Raw genomic sequence first — 13,909 nt, 5'->3', positions numbered from 1 at the left:
AGGGTTTGAATGCTGACTCGTCGGGGGGCTTTGTCCAGGTCCTCTCTGTGTGCCTCAGTCGCTCCTATAAAATTCATGGCAGGGTCTCTCAAGTGTGGGCTGCCAATGCCACTCCCCCCTGCCCTCGAGTCTATTGTCAACTAGATCACTGTTGACTACTGTTAAACATGCAGTTTCCGAGGCTCCGTCCCATACCCAGGGATCTGTATTTGTAACAAGCTATTAACAAGCGATCCCCAAAAGTTCCTCTGAAAAACCTGAGAATTAGAAGGTATCTGGAAGCTCCTCACTCTAGAGGTAATCGCGCTCTGGATGGAGGGGTATATATAGGTTTTCCTGGGTCCAGGTGCCCAATAATGCCTCTCCAATAATAATACCGTTCCATCTCCCTATTTCTCTGAAAGATGCCTCATTTCTAGCCAGAGGTGAGTACCATTTACCAACAGCCCTCACACCAGAGCCCATCTGAGCAGGAAGCTGAGAGCCAGGGAGGAGAAGCATCTTGCTCTAGTTCACCAAGCTAATGGAGCGTCCAGCCAGAGTTCAACGCTGGCTCAAGGACTCCTAGTTTAGTGCTCTCCCCAAACCTGTGCCCACCTGCATTTGGGGAGCGCGAGTCTGTCCGGGTGGAGATGAAGCCCGGGCTAGCCGGTGGCCAGAGTCCTGCCCTAAGAAAGGCCTGACCGCCCACAGTCCCCCGCGCGATTCTACGTGGGCCAGGGAGAATGAGCAGTGGTCTGCAAGAACTGCGACCCGGCTCCCGCTCTCGCTGGGGGCAGAGCCAGATCTGAGCGGCAGGCCAGCGGACCAATGCAGAGCCGGCTCTGGGCCTGACAGCCAATCCGGGGCCGGGGGCGCGGGGCTGGCAGGGAGGAGAATAGCTGGAGCATCGCGGAGACGCCAGGCTGCTGGCCTCAGCCCCACCCCCGCGGTGGGTCCCGGCCCGGCCTGTCCCTGTCCAGGCTGGCAGAGCGAGCGCTCGGCTGTGGGCGGTGCGACGTCACAGGCACAGCCCAGGAGGTCCACCCAGGGAGGGCGGACCTCGGGTCGGACCCGCCGCCCCCTACCCTAGGACCTGGGGGGTCTCCCCCGCAACCTTGCCCCCGCCTCCTGCCGGTCGCCACCACCCCTAACCTCTCCGGCTGAGCTCGGCGCCCCAGAGAGGATTAAGTAAGTGCTGAGGTCGCCGCTTCTGTGCAAGAATGGAGGAATCAGAGGGGCGAAGGTGGGGATGGGGATTGGAGTAGCGAGGAATGATGAACCTGGTGGAGAACGGTATGTGGGTTCTCGGAGGTCGTAGCGCCCAACCCTTTTCCTCCCCGATTCCTTCTCTTGCCCTTTGGAACATGAGGCAGTCCTGAACAGTGATGAGCAGGGCCCTTTCTCTCCTTTGGAAGGAAGAATAAACAGAGCCCCAGAGCAAGTGTTAAGGGTCTGGCCCAAGGTCACGTCTCGGGGTCAGTGGCAGAACCAAGAAAGAACCTGGGACTCCTGACAAGCCCAGCCTACCTAGAGGCAGAGGACAGAGACCGGCTATGAGCCTCTCCCATCCCATGTTTCTGTGCCAGCCTTGCCCCTTCCTAAGGGGCCATCCTGCATGTGTGCCCACCTCACACACACCCATGCACCCACACGGGAGGCATCCCACATATACCCATGAGCTAGCGCACAGCGTGTGTATGCAGCCATGATCTGTGCATTCCTCCTCTCCCTAGGCCTGCCCTTCTGCAGTTTGGCTGGGACTTCTTTCCACTCGGTCTTATCCAGGGCCTTTTGGCCTGGGAAGGCCAAAGTCACAGCCTGGACTGGGCATATTGCCCACCCTCTGCTCCCAAGGGAAGAGGGACGGGTAGGAGAAGTCATTTCAGAGTGGGAACTCCATTCTTACCTCTGAAGATTCACTCTCCTTGACTGTCTCCTGGTCCCTGGCAGCCTCTGGCTCCCTTGTAGGGGTCCAGGGACCCAAGAGCTTACAGAGAAAGCCCATCAGAGGCCCTGAATGTAGCCTCTCTCTCCTTCTTGTCTTCTGGCCTTGCCATACCTGTCCCTGCCCTCCAAGCACAGGCTGGACAACACACGGCAGAGTGGGTGCAGGGGCTTCTGTGGCCCCGAGTGGCCAGAGGGAGAAGAGCTTACACTTGCTGGGTGCTTACTGTGGATAAGGGTTGTACTGAGCTAAGTCATTTCTAGGCACTACTTCATTCTGATGTCAGTGACCCTCTCACCCTTTCTGTGAGGGAGGTGCCCTTAATGCCTGCAGCTTAGACTCAGGGAAACTGAGGCAGGAAGAGGTGGTTGACTTTCCTAGGGTCACTCAGTTAAGTGGCTTGAACCAGAATTCACAGACAGGCCTGTCTGATCATTGTGCAAGGAAAAAGCTGCAGTTTTTTTTTTTTTTTTTTTCCTCCAAGCAAGAGGTGAGGGATGGTGGGGGGGGTGGGGCAGGACGAATGAAGATGAAGAGCGTGGGGAGTAGGCACTGGGGTGGGGAGTGGACTTTTTCTTTTAAGCCTCCCCACTACCTTTCACATCTTCCAAGTATGATCGCTGTGATCATCTTACCCACAAAGAGGGGGCAGGGCTTCATTTTCACGTCCCTAAATGCACATGGGATCTATAGTATATGAAGCACATATCCCAATGGTCCCTGAACTTTCCCTTGCCCTCAAACTTTGATTTCCCCTGTGCCTTCAGAACTTAGGGGGACTTCATCTCACCACAGAGTCCCGTCCTCAGTCTCATGTTTTGTTTTTTTTTTCTTTCCAGCACCCACGGAGCTCCCTTTCAAGGACGTGGCCCCCTGTATGGGTAGTGGGGGCCGCAGGTTGGGACACCCCTGGTGTCAAAAGTGAGCGGGCAGGTTGGCTGACCACAAGCAGTCTCTCAGCATCGGCATGGACTCCAGGATCCCATCTGCTAGGGGCTGGATCAGCAGCCGCCCTCCCACCTCTGAGTCTGACCTAGAGCCTGCCACAGATGGGCCAGCTTCCGAGACCACCACCCTCAGCCCAGAAGCCACCAGCTTTAATGACACCAGAATCCCTGATGTGGCTGGTGGCACCACCGGTGTGGGCACAATGCTTCTGTCTTTCGGGATCATCACCGTCATCGGCCTGACTGTGGCCATGGTGAGAGCTGGGGCAGGCTGGGGCTGGCCCACATGGCTGTCACTTGGCAGAAGGGTGATCAGCAGTTAGAATTTAGAGAATCTAGTCAGAGCACAATGGTCTGTTACTGATAGTACAATCCTTCCCTTTCCCAAGGATTTGTTTATATGGGGGCCCAGAGACCAGAGAGGCTGCCTCTAATCGGAAGAAAAAGAAAAGGTTCTGAGGAACACATGGCATTTTGAGCTGGGTTGTGAAGGAGTTGTCGCGGAAGGTGTTTCAGATGGCGGGTCTTGATGGGCAGAAGTGTGGAAGCAGACAGCTGGCTCTGTGAGCAGCGAGCAGGACAGCGAAGCAAGTGAGCATGGGGGCCTTACAGGAGTAGAGGCCAGAAAATAATTGGGAAAGATCATGGGCTGCAGAGTCTGGATAGGATGCTCTGGGCACAGCAGCCTGCTGGCAGTGTTCATTTATTCACTTGGCAATTAATTCATGAGCACCTGCCCTGGATCAAGCCTTCAGGACCTCAGGGATGAGGGAGAAAAGGTTCTGCAGTTCTTACAGGGAGTGAGCGAGAGATACAACCAAAGGTGCTAAGGGTAGCCTATACGGACTGGCTTGGGGAATTGGGTGGGCATTGGGGGCCTTCCTAGACTTGGTGGTCAGGGACAGCTGAGGAGGCAACATTAGGGCTGAGACCTCTCAATGGAGACCTGGCCCCAGGGTCACAGGAGGGGCAGAGTTGGACAGGAATCAGGGTAGAGGTAAGCTGGGCTGAGGCTCCAGGTGTCCCCCTGAGAGTGGATACAATGCTTCCAGATCTGAGATCTGCTGCTGAAAATATGGTCTCTCCCTTGGGAATTCCCTGTGGTCCAGTGGTTAGGACTTGGTGCTTTCACTGCCATGGTCCCGGGTTCAGTCCCTGGTTGGGAACTAAGATCCCGCAGCCAAAAAAAACAGGCATGGACTCCCTCTTTAAGACAATGCATGGACACTCAGAATGTCACCAAGGGAGACTGCGTAAGCTGAGACCTGGAAGGGTAAGGGTGCACCGTAGGTCCCCCAGCAGGCCCGGCAGTGGTGGCATTCGGCCTGCTGCCCCTCACAGGCTCTGACAGCCGGCCTGAGACCTAGGAGCATGTTGCTCTGACAAATAGGGCTGTGGATGGTCCATCATGGCTGGAGCTGCTGGTAAACCATGGTCACCATATGGGCCCCACAGGCTCCGGATCGCTGCCAGGGAGCAACTGCTGTCCAGCAGGCAGGGCCAGGACACAGCACACAGAGCAAGGCCAGGGCCTGCACAGCCTTCTGGGGCAGGGGCAAGGCAGAAGGCCAATGTTTGGCACCCACGTGGTGGTTAAACAGGCAGAGCCACCAGAACCTCAGGGATAAAGCAGGGACTAGACCCAAAGATTTCATCCTGGGAACTTGGGAAGACTTCCTTACTCTTCATTCTGGAGGCACATTCAGAGGGCCAGGGTGTATGGCTTTATGTCCCAAAGCAGAGAGATAGGGAGCTTATGGGGCAAAGGCAGTGGAGGGCAGGAAACAGCTCCTGAGCCAGGGACAGGTCCAGAGAGGTAGGTTCCTTGAGTACTAGGGAATCTGCCCTCATGCCAGCCATGAGCCAGGCCATGCTATGTGGAAGGAGGAGCAAACCAGTGCCAGGCAGTGTGCTTCACATTAGAGGAGCAGTGCTGGAGGGCTTCCTGGAAGAGGTGGGGCTGCAGCTCGACAGTGAAGGGTGGGAAAGATTTGGAAAGGAAGGTGTGTTGGGGGAAGGTGTTATTATTTGGGGCAGAAGGAGAAGCAAGGATGAAGGGTGGAGATTGGTTCTAGCATCTCTTGAAGATCCTTCTGTATCCCAGGCCATGGGGCAGGGCAGGGAGTGCAGACCACTGGGGCTGGAGCTGCTGGTTCAGGGCAGGCAGGGGCTGGGCCAGAGACCTGGAGCTCCTGTCACCTCCCACTCACAGGAGAGCAAGGGGCCTGCTCACATCCTGGGGGTGGAAGGGGGAGCAAGGGGCACCTGTTTCTTCCCACCTTTGGGGTCCCCCAGGAATGAGCAGCAGGAGGAGCTCTGGGCCAGGCTGGAAACAAACCAGATTCAAGCTGTGAATGAGCCACCAAGAGTGTAGGAGCCACGGCGGATTTAGGACAGACTCTTGGAACAGGGCTTTCCCCCAGGCAGAAGTGGTCATGTTCCTGGGAGTCAAAAATCACCAGTTTAGGGATTAGCAAGATGGTGGCAGACGTCCTTGGGGTCCCTGCCCAGGTGGTCACCTGTGTCTCACCCCCGTCCTCCCCTTCCTCCCCACTTCTTTCCTCCCCTCCTCCCGCCTCCTCGCCCTCCTCCCCCACCCCCACTGCCCTGTACCAGGCTTTCCTGCTCCAGCCCGGAGCTCTTGGGTCCCGGATGTTTTCTCAGGCTGCCCAGGCCTTTATCTCCAAGTCTGTACAATGGTGGGTGAGGACCCAGGGGTCTTCCTAGGTTCCTCCAGCATCAGGGTTTGGTCTGGGCTGATGTCCAGGGCCTCAGGTCCTCCTCCTCAACCCCTTTCCACTGAGGACCATCAACCTCCCCAGAAACCCCGGAACCCAGACCAGAGCCTTGCCCAGAGCCACTGTTCTGCCGAGTCTGGCCTCTGTCTGTCACCTGCACTTTTCACCTATACGTGGGGAAAAGTATTGTGCCTGGGGACAGTTGAGAGGAGGGGGTGTGCTGAAGTCCCCTCCCCACCCCCCCCACATACACTTCAGCCCTGAGGAGGCTGAGGCAGGCATTGAGTGGCTGGAGCCTCTGTCAGTATTGGCAGGATGGGCCCATGAGTCCCCAGGCCAGGCTTGACTGTGGTTTTCCCAGGCAGGGCTGCTCCCCGCCTGTGATGCTCTTCAGCATCTCGTAAATTCCAAATGGGGTAGGAGGTAGGTGTCCATGGGATGGGGTCACTGAGGACAGGGGTCCTAGAGGTCTCCCATTCATCAGCCTCCGTGTGTCCCCTGTCCTAAGGACTGCTGGGTTAATTAGGGCCTCCTTCCCTGGCCATCTGATGCTGCCTCCCTCTCTTGCAGGTTTTGTACATCAGGAAGAAGAAGAGGTAACTCCCTGGCTGCCCCCAAGACTGAAGCCCGTGGGCTGTGCTGGGCTGGACTCTAGGGACACGGGGGGGGAAGGAGAGTCCTCCCATCATGAAGGTCCCTCTGCCTAGTCAGGGAGTCAGGGTCCCTCCTGCCCACTCAGGATTGGGGGTGACCACTTTCCCTTGGAGAGAGCTGAACCACCCTTGCCCTGCTTCCATTGACTCCACTTTCCCCACCCCAGGCCCCCCAGAGACTGTGGACCACACAAGCCCCTGGCTAAGCCAGTCCCCATGGCCCCCACAGATGACAGCTCTGTGACCCTTGACCCCATCTGTCCCCAGGAGTGGGTAACTCTCCCTCCCAGGCCACCCATCCGAGGAGCAGAAATGTGCACAGAAATGTCTCTCATTGAATCCTGGGGAAAATTTTAGGACCATAAATAGGACTGTGTCTGTGGATGCGCAGGCAGGGCCTGGAGGGCTGGTGGGAGGGGAAGGGCCTGCCCAGCCCCCAGCATTTTCTGCCCCCACCCCCAGGCTGGAGAAGCTACGCCACCAGCTCATGCCTATGTACAACTTCGACCCCACGGAGGAGCAAGACGAACTGGAGCAGGAGCTGCTGGAGCACGGGCGGGACGCTGCCTCTGTGCAGGCCGCCGCTGCTGGGCAGGCCATGCAGGGCAAGGTGGGCGCTGGCAGGCTCCTCCACCCAGCCCGCAGGCCACTCGTGGCTCTCCCGCCCCACCCTCCCTCCTTTCCCGGGCAGCTTTCTAACACCTGCCATGTGGTCAGGTGGCAGCTATATGGGCTTTGTCAGGTTGGATTAGAAACGGGTGGAATTGCTCCTTGGCCCCCCACAGATCACTGCACAGCCAGGCTGGGGCAGCCTTGGGGTCCAGCCGGCTCTGCCCCTGATCACCTGGTCACCTGGGAAGGTCCATTGGCCTCTCTGAGCCTCAGTTTTCTCATCTGCAGTGAAAAAAATACCGATTCTTGCTTTGGGTGCACCCCTGAAACTAGGGGGAAGGCAGGAGGGAATGTTGGGAGGCTGAGACCCTGGGTTCCTCTGCTTCCTGAGATCGCATGCTGAGTGAGTTGTCACTGGGGTCAGATTCTGGCACCTCTGAGTAGACCGGTGGGTTCCCAGTAACTGGCAGACCCCAGGCAGATGCAGACCCTGGGCAGACACCTCCCGTGTCCACAGGGTTGGGTACCTGTGTGGTTATCCTGCCAGAGGCACTGGGCTGCCCGGCCACTTGCCAGCAGTCCCTGAGATGTCCGGGGGCCAGAGCCCCATGGAGAGACCTGGCCTCTCCGGACCGTGATGCCCGTTTGCATCCCTCCTGGCCTTGATCCCACAGATTGCTAAGGAATCTAGCCCCACAGAGGCAGCTTTGGGAGACTGGATTCAGGAAAAGTGGAGGCTGGGAGTCAAAGACCCTGTGGTTTAGCTACCAGTTCTGTGTACCTGGATCAGGACTCACACCTCCTTGGGATATTCAGAATATTGGGCTGAGAATCTCTGTCCACCCAACTCTTGGGACAACTGGCCATTTGACAGTCGTTTCCTGTGCACCCCTTGTGCCAGCCCCTGTGCTGCAGCTTTGGGGCTTGGGGTGCAGAGGTGAGCCCCCTCTGCTGGGAGAAGGTGGTACATGTGTAATTAATCCTGGGACCCCAGGGAAAGCACTGCCTCTGGCTGAGAAGGCAAGACTGGGGATGGCTGTCAGGAGGAGTCATGGGAGGAATCACTTGAGTCAGGTCATATTTCTTGGCTGAGCGTATGGGAGGGCAGGCAGAAGACATAGTGGGTGCCAAGTGCAAGTAAGCAGCAGAGGGTGGAGGTGACTGGGTAAGAGAGGGCCTGGCCTCAGTCAAGGTCCCTGATGCCCTGACTGTTTCTGTGCAGACCACGCTCCCCTCTCAGGGCCCAGTGCAGAGGCCCAGTCGGCTGGTGTTCACCGATGTGGCCAATGCCATCCACGCATGAGTAGCCCAGGGATGAGCCTGGACGTCTGATGAAGACATCTGCTGCAGTGCCCACAAAGCCGCCCACTCCAAGATCACTAAGACCGACTCTCAGGACCTGACCTGCTGAGGCCCCAGCTGTTCTGAGGACCCAGCTGCTGACTCTCCAGGCTCTAAAAGGGGCCTCCCCACTGCCCCCCATGCCAAGAGGAGGTCTGTCCATATGACGGGGATCCATGAGGTCTTCCAGCCACCCCTCCCCGTTGGCCGGCTATGGGCTGGGTCTACGCTCGGAGGAGAGCTGAGGGGGAGGGGAGGCGGGGGAGCAGGTGTGGAGGGATGCGGGGCCAGACCCGCAGCGAGGCCCCCTGCATGCACATCACCGTGCCCACCTGCAGACACACGCCTGAGCCAGCACAGAGGGCAGGATGGAGACCCCCACACTGGCTCCACCCTCCCCCCGACCCCCACCCCAAGGTGTGTAGAGGAACATCAAGCGGGCCACCCCTTCTCTGACATCAGCGATCAGGGACTGGCGGGAGGGGGGAAGCCGAGCCAAGGGTCCACTGCCCACTGCGTCTCTTCACTGGGCTCTACAAGCCAGTAAGCAGCTTCGGGAACAGTCCCCCTGTCTTAGTGTTTATTGGGGATCCAGGGTTGGGGGAGAGGCTACCGGTCTGGGGCAGCGGTCAAAGGGTTGCAAGATCAGACTGCCTGAAACAGGGCGGGGATGGCCCCTTGCGGATCAGAAGAGACCTAGTCTGGGTTCTGATCACCTTTGGTCTGCCCACGCTGTGCCCCGCAGAAATTCTGCCATTCTGGGGCATCTGGGTCAAGCCAGACCCCAAGAGCCTGGCGCGTCTCCGCAGGGCACGCATGCGCACAGGAGCATGCCAGCGCCCCGGTCTTGCCCAGCCTCGCCGCCGCTGTCCTCTGCTGGTTGGAGCGGACGCAAAGGCGGCAGGTACTAACCCTCTGTTGGACAAATACCACCCTCAGGATGTGAGGGCCTAGGAGGCCTTCGTGGGGAAGGTTCTGGATTTATTTCCTCCTCTAGATGCTATAAATACGTTAGCATTGGAGCCAACTGAAAGGCTGCGGGTAATTTGGGATGCGCAGAAACTGTAATTTAACTCACAGCATCTCCATGTGAGAGCATTAAAGATGTAATTAAGACATTTGCACAAAGAGAGTGTGAGCCCGTGACACTGAGGATATGAAGCCCCAGCAGGGGTGGAATGGGTGAGGGGCCGAGGAGGGAGGGTATCTCTTGGGTCCCAGCCATAAGGAGGCAGCTCGGCTGTCTTTCCTTGATCTGTCCAATGACATGCCTCTGGTGCTGAGTTCAAGGCTGTTCCGGGGCCTTGAACCTCAGCTGTGGGATGGTGTCACCATGCCTGCTATCCCCTTGATTGGAGAGCCAAGTGGACAGGAACTATGGGACCAGAGGAGGGAGGGGGCTTGAGACCCATAGAACCTGTGTCTGAAACACAAAAGAGAAAAAAAAAAGGTTTTTTTCCAGAGCACAAGCTTGCAGGGGTGGGTGGGTGGGAACCCACCTGCAGGGCTCAGAAGGGTTTGGAGGGTTTGGTTACTGGGGTGACCAAATGCCCTGGTTTTCTCAGGACTGCACAGCTGTAGCATCGAACAATCTCAAACCAGGACTTTAAGTGATGTCCAGACCCTCCGCTAAAGAACAGAGCCTGCAGGCTGGCATAAGTGGAAATGAGGGGTGAACCCCAGTCCCAGGGTGGAGGGCTGGGCTGGAGGCAGGGACTCCTGGACAAGGCCCTGGGTTAGAGCGGGGCCCCCAAGCACCCCATGAGCCTCCCACACTGGGGTCAGACAGCCGGGCCTGTTGGTGACAACCCTGGTCATGTGGAGGGCTCTCCTTCCCTCAGCAGACTGGCAGAGGATTCCCAAGGGTGAGGGGAGGGGTGCGTGGGCTATGCACCCCCATCTAGTTGGATAGCCCCTCAGCCTGAGAAGTGGGAGCCGCAGAAGACCAAGGTGTGAGGGACCCTAAAATGGTGCCTGTGGGGTAAAGTGGACCCTGGGGCCCAGGGCCCAGGATGGGGGCTCCGAGGAACCCACCACCATTTTCTCCCTCTGCCTGCCCCAGGCCCCGGCCCTGGCAGGTGGGTCTGGTGAGGTGATGGACACAGGGCCGCTTTCTGGGGTGACAGGAGCCACTTCCTTCTCTTTCGTCCCCTCACAGTCACCCCCTCTTCCCTTCCACCCACCTTCTGATTTCTAGCTCTTTCTCAGTCCTGGAGGAAAACCGAATTCCCCCCAGAGTTCCCAGGCCTTCCACAGAGCATGGGATCAATAAACATTGGGATAAAAGGCTCCTGGTGATATGTCCTTGTGCCCATGGCCTAACGGGTTGACCAGAACTCTCCTCACCACCCTCACCAGACAGACGGTGTGACATGGTGTCACACGTCTGCCATTCTTGCTCCTGTGGTGACTGTTACAAAGGGGCCCTTGGGAGCTGCTCCCTGGCCCCCCACCCTTGCATACACATAGTATCTGAAGCTTCCCCTCGGGCAGTGACCGGGGCTGCAGGCAGAAGCCACAGCAGCTTGCAGTGGATGGTACCAGGGTGGACGTGGACTGATGCCTTCAGAGGAGGCCATCTTGTTTAATCAGGTGAAGTGTCCACTTTGAGTCAAAGTGAATACAGTAATCCTGTTGCCTGGCTGCTGGCAGATGCCAGGGATGCCTTCAGAATATAGAGGAAAGTTGTGGGGGTGAGCCCAGAAACTCCTGTAGAGCAGTCTGACCCTGCAATGGATTCCTTCCAGAAACATCACTGAGCTCCACCCTTTGGGGGTGGGGGGAGGGCAACACCAGCGCAGTCTCGGCAGTGCCGTCTGAGATGGGAGGGAACAGATGTCACTTAGGAAGAAAGGATGAGTGTGTGTGTGTGTGTGTGTGTGTGATGCGTATCCACACACACACTCTATGTCTGTATCTTTACATCTACATCTACATGAAAAAGAAGGCAGGAGGAGGGTCCGGTGTGCCTGCGGGTGTTCAGAGGCTGGCAGCACATACTGCCACCCTGTCCTGTCCAGCTGTACCCCGCAGCAGCCTCGGGGTGAAGGGCCTTGGCTGAGTATCTGCGGGAACCCCAGGAGCCACTGTCCTGGCCTCTGAGGGCTCAGGACAGGGGGCAACTCTAGCCACGGGCACCTGTGGTCATACAGAGGACTCTCCTGAAAGGCCAGAGATGCTGAGAGGTGAGTGAGACGTGTGCGCGTCACAAGTGCAGGGAGAGGAGGGGGGAGGGGAGCTCGAAGACCCCCTGGTGGGGGATGGTGCTGGAGGCCATCCCGCTTGGGCCTGGGTCCCCTTGACAGTGGGCCCCGCCACCCACCCGTCCCCTGGGCGCTTTGATTCCACGAGTGGGAGATCAGGTGCCTGTGCCCATTGCAGGGGGAGACCCCTCCCCAATGCCTCCAGGAGCTAGAGGGTGGGCTGCAAGCATGCGGGCTGGGGGACAAGGAGTGAGGGGGTCTCCTGTCTCCCAGGCCCCAAGGGGGTGGGGGATGGAACACAGTGGGTCGGTGGGGCTGAGAGCTATCTGGGAAGGGGGGTTCCTTTCCCAGCCCCTGGACCAGGGAATGCGACCCATGTCAGAGACCCCAGTACAAAATAAAAAGCTTCAAAAAAATCTATAGAAAACAGCAAATAAAATAAAGTGTGGTTTATTGAACTCCTACCACGTGCCAGGTATGTGGACAAGCTCACAGAGGGAGGGCCAAATCAGGGTTCTCCACTGCCATTCATAGGACCGCGGCCAGAAAGGGCCTTGGCAATGGGGCTTGCGCCACCTCAAGGGCCAGAATCTGGTCCCAGCAACTGTCACCTTTGATTGGTTTGATCCCAGCACAATCGCAGTTTATTCCCAGTGCCATTATAGGGGGTATACCGTCACTCATCTTACAAGGGAAGAGACCCAGCCCCCAGAGACGGGGGCCATCAGGCTGAGAGCCAGGGGACTGGCTCTCCCTCTACACTGCTTGAAAAAGGAGTTGCAGGCAAGACCGAGAAGCAGGAGGGTGCTGAAGCCTGAAGGGGCACCCAGTGGGCATTGCCCGCCCACTTGGCCACACGAGCCGCCTTCCAGACTCAAATGCTGTTCTGTGCTGCCATCTGCTGGCACCTCTTAAGCACTGCAGGTGGCTTTCCTACTCGGGCTCGCTCCATCCTCGGACCCCTCCCCTGCCTCTCCCTCCTGAGGCCTGGAGAGCAACCTTCACGCCGCGGGTCCTGACCTGCGGGCTCATCTGGCAGGACTAGGAGTAGGGAGAGATGAGTGGGAACCTAGGGTTCAAAATGTCAGAAGCCATTCACTCGGGCGCTGATACTACACTTGCACCAACTAATGTGAGTGCCCCACCTCAAATCTGTGCCCTCAGTGCTTCAGCCTACTATGCAGACCCCTCTTGGTCAGGCCCCAGGGGACAGACACTGAACCCCTTCCCCACCCCCGCTCCCAAGCCCACAGGCTGGAGGCCAGGGGAGTGTGGGCCCCTCCCTGGCGGAGCTCGAAGAGATGCTCTTTACCCTGAAGGAGGCTAAGAACGGCAGATTATGAGGGACTTAAGGGATTTAGCAGCAACTCGATAACAGTTCAGTAAGGTGACAGACACTCTGAAGCCTCGGATGAAGTGGGGAGGGGGGCAGGATTCCTGCCTTAAATCCCTGCGGGTGGCAGGGCCTGTGTGTGAACCTCCTGCAGACTTGCGGACAATACCAGAGCCCATTTAACCCCTCAGCAGCCCCAGAGCATGGAGACCAGGTGTGCCCTCATATCACACATGGGGAAACTGAAGCATACAGCAGCAGGGGAAGTCGGCAGCAGCAGGGCCAGGTAGGTTACCCCCAGAGCTCACACCCAAGACCTCTTCCCCTTAAAAAAATAAAAATGTTCTCTGTAGACAGAGCTGCCCCTTCCTCTCAGCACTCATTTGTTCTCTTCAAGCGTCCCCAGCTCCTGCACCCCAGGCCCTCTGCTGGACACTGGGGCTGAGGGGGACCCACAGCGAGCTGGCCTCCTAAGAGTCCCACCCAGGGTGACAGCCAGGACAGTGAGGCTGACAGCAACTACTCAACCCTCTCTGGGAAGTGACAAGAGAAGCAGGTGAGGTGATGGGAATTCAGAGGAGGAGACATCACTTCTGACTAGGGACAAGGTGAGGCTTTCTTAAAGTTTTTATTGGAGTGCAGTTGCTTTACAATGTTGCATTTCTGCTGTGCAGCAAAGTAAATAACTATACATATGTATATATATATATACACGGGCTTCCCACCTGGCGCTAGTGATAAAGATCCCACCTGCCAATGCAGGAGACGTAAGAGACACCTGGGTTTGATGCCTGGGTCGGGAAGATTTCCTGGAGGAGGGCAGGGCAACCCACTCCATATTCTTGCTTGGAGAATCCCCCGGACAGAGGAGCCTGGTGGGCTACAGTCCATAGGGTTGCAAAGAATCAGACACGACTGAAGTGACTTAGCACAGCATAGCACATACATATATCTCCTCTTGTTTGGATTTCCTTCCCATTTAGGTCACCACAGAGCACTGAGCAGGGTTCCCTGAGCTATCCAGTAGGTTCTCATTAATTATCTATTTTATACATAGTATCAATAGTGTGTTGCTGCTGCTGCTGTTAAGCCGCTTCAGTCGTGTCCGACTCTGTGCAACCCCAAAGACAGCAGCCCACCAGGCTCCCCCATCCC

General features: G+C 57.5%; 1 protein-coding gene across 2 annotated transcripts; it reads left to right on the top strand.

Annotated features, from left to right (window-relative positions):
* Window positions 1-890: 890 nt before the first annotated feature.
* C22H3orf18 (chromosome 22 C3orf18 homolog) lies at window positions 891-9,348 on the top strand. 2 transcript variants are annotated; one of them, XM_027522250.1, is made up of 5 exons: window positions 891-1,170; window positions 2,767-3,128; window positions 6,183-6,208; window positions 6,728-6,875; window positions 8,100-9,348. In XM_027522250.1, exons 2-5 carry the CDS (start codon window positions 2,895-2,897, stop codon window positions 8,178-8,180), a joined length of 489 nt encoding a protein of 162 aa, XP_027378051.1. In that variant the 5' UTR covers window positions 891-1,170; window positions 2,767-2,894; the 3' UTR covers window positions 8,181-9,348. The 2 variants fall into 2 exon arrangements, with proteins under 2 accessions (XP_027378051.1, XP_027378052.1); XM_027522251.1 differs by lacking the exon at window positions 891-1,170 and adding an exon at window positions 1,181-1,275 and having other exon boundaries at window positions 8,100-8,504.
* Window positions 9,349-13,909: the final 4,561 nt, after the last annotated feature.

The sequence above is a fragment of the Bos indicus x Bos taurus genome, chromosome 22 (assembly GCF_003369695.1).
Source record: "Bos indicus x Bos taurus breed Angus x Brahman F1 hybrid chromosome 22, Bos_hybrid_MaternalHap_v2.0, whole genome shotgun sequence".
Lineage (NCBI taxonomy): Eukaryota > Metazoa > Chordata > Mammalia > Artiodactyla > Bovidae > Bos > Bos indicus x Bos taurus.
Note: the sequence above shows the minus strand (reverse complement) of the source record. Positions and strands in the feature narration are given on the sequence as shown.